Source organism: Macrobrachium rosenbergii, chromosome 16 (assembly GCF_040412425.1).
Source record: "Macrobrachium rosenbergii isolate ZJJX-2024 chromosome 16, ASM4041242v1, whole genome shotgun sequence".
Lineage (NCBI taxonomy): Eukaryota > Metazoa > Arthropoda > Malacostraca > Decapoda > Palaemonidae > Macrobrachium > Macrobrachium rosenbergii.
Window position 1 is genome coordinate 56,294,478 of NC_089756.1, and position 7,500 is coordinate 56,301,977.

Genomic DNA, 7,500 nt, shown 5'->3' on the forward strand with positions numbered 1-7,500 from the left:
CGCAGTCAATGCGGATGAGTTAGTATTGCGACGCTGTCTTCTGGGAGTCTGTCCTATGTCATTGTCCGCGGGCCATAAAAAAGACATAGCGCTCGGGAGATAATTGTTTATAGGAAATGATCACTTCCAAACATTGGTTCGGACATGATTATCCCCGACAGACAGACAGACAAGAGGCCGATCTTGTGATGCTCTCCGGTTTTCTCTTTGGTTGTTTGATGTATAAGACCATACGCATCAAAATTTGGCATCGTAAGCGATGAATTTTATTTTCGTATTAAATGCGTAAAAAATATTGTCACCAATACAAAAGAAAGGAGTTAGTGATTCAGACTAAGGGCTTTATTGTAATTTCGCGATTAAAAATAAAAATGAGCTTTTTTTTATTTTGGGTTCAAATAGATAGTTCATACACATTTATGTTTCGTCTTGTTTATTCTTTAAGAAAGAAAGAGCCGTAAAATATCTATATTTTCCATTAACAGACGTTTTACAATGGTTTCGGTTCAAAGATCGGCTCTCACTTTGTAGTAATCTTCGTGGTGATAATTATCGCTTTCTTATTATAGCTATGTCAATTACCACTGTTATTATTATTATTATTATTATTATTATTATTATTATTATTATTATTATTCTTGGGACAGTTTAGAATTTTTAACCTTTGTATTTAGAATTTTAAATATCATTCGTGAACATTATTATTATTATTATTATTATTATTATTATTATTATTATTATTATTATTATTATTATTATTATTATTATTATTATTATCCTACGGTAGAGTCACGTTAGAGACAAGCCATTCTTTCGCAGCATATAGCATATGTTGAATTATCTCTTTGGCACGCGACTGGGAATTTCACAAATATTCGAAAGATAAGGAATGTCCTTCACTCATAATTGAATAGACTCCATACCAGGAGTGTAGGGCGTTACACTGTTTCAGTTAGGCCTAGTGGCTTGTCAGTCTGCAAAAGGGCGGTTGAATCTCTCCAGGATTGAGTGGTATATTTTACAATGGGGTGGCATCGCAACAGCAGAGGCCTTTCCGTATTATATTATGGTTTTTTGTTTCACATTTTTTGTAATGATAATGTGTACTTTGAATTAATATTTGGATCTTTTTCTTCTGTTTTTTGTTTGAGTGACCGTAATTTTATTGGAAATGCGAAACTTCAGTTCCTAAAGACAATTTCGTAATTACGATGTTTGAAGTCTTATGAATGTTTTGGTTGATGTAAAGTTGTCTGGAAACCTAAATTTACATTGTGAGTGTTGTCGCTGTCACAGCTTTTTAGCCAGTTTGTTTTCATTCTTATTGCTTCGTCGCTTTCACACTTATGCGTAACATATTCGGCGGAAACTTTATAAAGCTAATGTCATTTGTGGTTTGGTCCTCATGGAAATACGTCATTTTGAATGATTATAATGAAAATATGAGAGCACGGAGATATCATCCTCCGCCAAGGGTGAACAAAGCCCCCCGCCCCCGCCCCCAGAAAAAAAGTCGCTTATACGGTTGCGGCCACTCCCGAGGCATAATGACCCGGTAAGATTTTCGTAAAAATGGAGACGACTTTTTGCGTAATCCGGCCAGCTGTCATACAAGCAAACAATACCCAGAAAACAAAGAAATCCTTCTCCAGCTTCGTGGCCGGGGTCATAGATAAGAATGATAATGAAAATAATAATGCACAAAAATATTGGAAACTCTTTCAGTATTGTGATTCTTCAAATAATCTCCATATTGCTTCTTCAAAAAATCTAGTTATGATGATTATTGCTTACGCCAAACATTGTGAACGATTGCTGTAAATTTAGATTCTAACGTTGCTTCATCTTCTGGCAGCCTTAGACGGACTTGGAAGGTGGGAACTATATCCGTAAATAAAGCTGCATATATATATATATATATATATATATATATATATATATATATATATATATATATATATATATATATATATATATATATATATATATATTATATATATATATACATATATATATATATATATATACATATATATATATATATACATATATATATATATATATATATATATATATATATATATATATATTGATATATATATATATATATATATATATATATATATATATATATATATATATATATATATATAAAAGCTTACTTCAGTAATCTGGGGAGGATTATAATATAAAGGAAATTCAAGGAAGGTCGACATTAATGTCCTCTCGTCAGTTTATGTTGCAAAAATATGTGACGATTTTATCATGTCAATGTGTAGGTAAAGCCATTCTCTGCAATGCAATGTCAATTGAATAGTAATTATTTTGTTCTCTCCCTCAAACTGTTTAGGTAAACCAACTCCTCCTCTGCTCCCTTGGCTCAAATTTACGATTTATGATTGAACAGTATTTGCAAGAACTCATACAGCTGGTGTTTCTGGGATGTATTCGGAGACGTGCGTTCTTAACCATCTCTTAGTTGCTGAAATATGAATTGTTATTTCCCACTTCATATAACCAGCTTATGCCTCCTTTAGGTTGCTGTTGTCATCCCCTCTTCGATATGTGATTTTTATAATGAGCGAGCGCTATTTAAGTCGTTATTGTCTTTCTCTTTTTAATTATGATTGTCAGCCTCCTGAAATTTTCATCCTCCTGCATTTTGAATTACATTCTGCCTCCTGTTCATATTCACCTTCTTCTAGGCAGTCTGTCTCTCCCCTTTTTAAATGCAATTGTCAGCCGCCTTTGTCTACTCATTGTCGTCCTCTTTAAGATTATATAGATCGTCAGCTCCCCTTGAGGTCTAATTTTCCTCCCACTTTAATTCTCGAATATTTCGTCTTCTTATGCTCGAATTGTCATCCTCATTGGATTTCGGACTGTCAGCTCACCGTCCTTCAAGATAATGTTCAGACTTAAGATATAATCATCAGCCCCTTTATTAGACCCTAATTGCGACCCGTTCTATTAGGAATGTCAAATCATTTTTCCCTTCTTTATTGATGTCACTATTTTTTCAGTATTAAGAATTTGAAGAAATAAACATGATCAAATATTTTGCAAAGAAGATTTTGCATATCTGAAATTTATGTAGATGGAGATATTACATTTATTTGTAATACGGATGTCACTTATTCATATCGTTTGCGTTGAAATTTATCATATATGACTGTGTATGCTTATATAGTTTCTTATAAATATATACAAAATACTTTGATCTGATATATAAGGTCGCTGAGGCACTTTATGAACTTTGGATTTTTTATTTTTTAGGAATATAAGGTATGAATGTAAGTCTATGTAAATTGATATACATACATAAATATATATAAATATATATGTGTGTATATATATATATATATATATATATATATATATATATATATATATATGTGTGTGTGTGTGTGTGTGTGTGTGTGTGTGTGTAGGTGCGTGTGCGCGATGGCATACTTGGTGTGCAAGCGATCGCGCATTGTTAACTCGTATACGTATTTACTGACAGCTTCTTATGTTAGCAAACAAATCCATTCACATTGAAATAAGAAAGCAGCACTAAATAAGGAAACAGACGGCAAATACATCTAGAAGCACTAAACGACACAACAAAGAAGACCAAAAGAAAGACACCACATCCATTGTAAAACTTCAAGAAAATGCAACAAGTTAATCCCCAGTCGGTTGTACTCACCATCTCTGATCTTTTCTTCCACTGAGTTTAATAATAAAGTATCGTTAACACGTTATAGACGTCTGTTGATGCGTTGTTGTTCAGAATATTATATTTTTTATCGTTAAATCCTTGAAGTGTGTTAACTTTTCTTATTGCTCGCTGTCCGGGGAGAAGGATGGACTCCCGAATAGGCCGAGACGGCTTGCGTGTGTCAGTGTGTGTGTTCACAGGAGCCAAGCTCACCTGGTATTAGTGGTCGAGGCGGCTGTCGCCCGCCCTTTTATACTACCTGAGTGACGTCACACGTTGGAGATGACGTCGGATGCTGTTGCACGACGATTGCGGCTAGTAATTCACACCCTCGAGGACGGAGAGCTGCGGTCTTTACGCAGACATTTTTTACTCATTTTCGGCTACTTGATTCTGTCATCGTTGATCCTTGATGATGGCGATAACAGGAATATTTCTCCGGAATGACATTGATGACGTCATAATCATCCTCACCAATCAGCTGCCTTCAAAATATGGCCCTTCCTTCGAAGTTCCTGTAATAATGGCACTGACAACTTTGGGGTTTCTTCTGAAGTATCAGGGATTAGGATGAAATCTATAACAGAGAAATAAAATGTGAATAGTTCCGAATTTATGAAAAAGAAAGTTAAACACAAATACAGCTTAGAGATATATTATAGTAAAATGCTTGTGTGAGTTTTTTCTTGGAAAAGGTGTTGTATGCCCTTTCACGCCCACGTTATTAGATGGGGAAAAGGAGCCAACGAAACCAAGATTCAACGCTCTCTCTCTCTCTCTCTCTCTCTCTCTCTCTCTCTCTCTCTCTCTCTCTCTCTCTAATGATAAACAAGTACACAAATACACATAGGCTCAGACTCGCCCAAGAACCTGAAAACAATTACGTTTTGGTCCTCACCCACGCTTGCATCTCTCTCTCTCTCTCTCTCTCTCTCTCTCTCTCTCTCTCTCTCTCTCTCTCTCTCTCTCTCTCTCTCTCTGCCAGATAAGAGTATCTTTTTTTGGCAATGCGAAGAGAAAAGTTTTTTATCATAATTTAAAGTCCTTATATGTGAATGATGAAGTAGCGAATGCTTTGCAGAAAGCCCTTATCTCTACTACGCATCTGTGTGTGTGTGTGTTTGAGTGTGTTCGTGTGTGTAAGGGGAGGAAAGAAAATTTAAGTTGAAAGTCCTTTTCTAGAAAGGTAAATAGTTTTAGAAGATGGTTTACAGATATTGCACAACCTTGAGGATCCTAAAATGACAGAGAGGAAGACAGCAAACTTTTGCAAACAGATCGTATCTGAGAAAGTAAAGAAAGGAAGTACTGTTGAGAGAGAGAGAGAGAGAGAGAGAGAGAGAGAGAGAGAGAGAGAGAGAGAGAGAGAGACATATTGATGTATAGATGGAGAGAAAATGAATGTTTTATTTGTCGAAGTTATTGTGTTTATTGTCAATAATGTCATCGGCTAGTTGCCTTTCTGCCCCCTCAGAAACCCTTTCATAAAACCAATTTCCGGTTGTTTATTTCCAAGGGGATTATTTCGTCTGACAAGATAATACTTCCATTGTTACTGATAATTGCTTTGCGGAAGGTTAGTGCCGTTAGCTTCTGTGTAAAGCTTAAGCATGAGGATATGTTTTAGAGATTGAAGAACGTCACACCTTTATTTCCTAATATTTTTGAGGGTGAATTTCGTGTGGAGTGAATTTCCACAGAATTAGACTCTTCATCTGCATACAGAGAGAGCTCAGCAGCACATTCGAACTCATGTACACGCAGTGTGCCATTCATTTCTTTTCCGCACGCATTCTCTAGTTTCCTGGATGTTAAGGCTCTTTCTTTCCAGCACCTTGTACATTCTTTCTATCCAGCACTTTCTAGGTTTCTTGCTTTGCCCATCTTGTAGCGTAGTTTTTCTCTCTCCTTACCATCATACATGCCATGTGCTTCCAAATACTTATTTGAATGAACGGTTCCACTCTTCCATCATCCATATTAACATTTATGGCTCCACCTCTCTGGTCCTTTTACCTTCTTAAGCTTACTCCTGCTCACATTCGCTTTCATAATGCTTCCTTTACAAACAGTTCTAGTCTGTCGTGTTTCTCTGCAGTTTCTCTTCACTATCCCCAATCAACACTATCATCTGCGCATGCAAGCCCCCCAAACGTCATTCACGATCCATTTTTGTATCTAATGTCGTTTCTCTGACTTCTTGTATCACTCAGTCAATTAAGAAATGGCCACGGAGACAACTTTTCCTTTATGATGCTTACTTTCACTCCAGACCAGGCACTCACCCATCTGGATATTATAACACAGACTTATTTCTTACCTAAACTTTTTATTAGTGGTCAAGATTTTCCTTCAACGTCATACATCTTCAATATCCCCCCGCATTGCATCATCTTTTGTTTTGATATCCATGCATACCACTTTAAGTTTTGTTTCTTTAATCTCAAACTTCTCACATAACTTTTCATAACGAATGCTTGAACCAGGCATCCTTTCCCGTATCACAACCCACACGACCTCCAGTATTAATATTCTTCTGTCGTTTGTCCACCATACACTATACTCAGTTTGATAAGTGATGATATACAGTACTGTAATCATGTCATTCATACAGTCACCTTTACCCTTATACGAAGAGACAATAAAGCCTCTCGTCATTTCCTTCAGAACCTTTCCTTTATCCAGATAAACTTTACACCTCGTGGTCAGGCATTCAGTTGCTCTCCGCTACGGTGTTGCACCACCTTATTGTAATTCTTCAAGTTCTGAATTGCTCTCATAACATCCTCCATGTACGTGATCAAATTTTGTATCATTCATTTCTGCCAGTCCTTTTCACAGCATTCACAGAGTACTACAATCTCATTAACCTTTCTGCCTACATTTACTTCCATGGAAAACGGGCATCCTCTTCCCCGTAAGATATATGCTCAAATTTACCCCCAAAAGTTTTAACCTATCTCAGGTTATATTTTTCACTTGGTGTTTGGTCGACTACATTAATTTTTAGTACTGCTACTGCAATTCAAGGAATTTTTCATACCCAGATACTCTTTCTACTGCAGTCTCCTGAATCCTAGTCCACTGTTTTCTTAAATTTTAGCCTGATATTCTATTCTCTCTTGTCTTAATCACCCTTATTTTTCATCAGGAAGATTTTACCTATTTATGCTTTTACTTCCACCAAGTATTGTCAGATGCGCATATACCCAGTCTTTTTCTCACTGTTACATCCATTACTTATTCTTCTCTCTTCTCTGTCCTAAAGTACAATTGATAAAATCTTTTTCTCCCCAGATTTTTGTCAATTATGCTTTGGAGGCCGTATATTTCCAACAGTCAAGTCCCTTTCCACAAGACTCTTCATTATCGCTTTCTCATAAAATACCTACCAGTTATGCCATCTCTTTCTCGGCTATGCGTTTAAGTCATGTATCGTAACCACCTTTTCTTGTTCTGTAAACTTAGCCAGTGACAGATTCCTACTCTTCCAAAAACTCTCTCTTCCACTTGCATTCTTTTCAATTCTTGGGCCGTAAATACTTGTTATAATTTTTTCGCGAATGATCTGCCACAAAAAGTCCACCTCATACTGAAAACATTTGGTGTCTCATTTATACTTAAGATCTTCCAAACACTACAGTCTGTGCACCTTCCATAGTTCTGCATTTGGGTCAGCCCAATTGGAGTCAGTGTTTGCTCTTTCGAGTCTTGGGCATCTTGACCTCTCACTTTCTTCCTGCTTTTCCTCCTTGAACTTATCAGTTATACTTATCATCAGTTCTAAACCACTTCCA

General features: G+C 36.2%; 2 protein-coding genes across 2 annotated transcripts in view; one reads left to right on the plus strand and one right to left on the minus strand.

The window, feature by feature from the left end:
* The window catches only part of LOC136847453 (uncharacterized), a 43,377-nt gene extending 39,449 nt beyond the window's left edge, over positions 1-3,928 (minus strand). The window contains exon 1 of the mRNA XM_067119156.1: positions 3,692-3,928. Coding sequence (XP_066975257.1) covers positions 3,692-3,694 — 3 coding nt within the window. The 5' untranslated portion in view covers positions 3,695-3,928. The remainder of the gene's footprint in view (positions 1-3,691) is intronic.
* Positions 1-7,500, plus strand: part of LOC136847456 (histone-lysine N-methyltransferase SUV39H1-like) — a 933,410-nt gene that overhangs the window by 68,253 nt on the left and 857,657 nt on the right. The gene's annotated exons all lie outside the window — the stretch shown is intronic.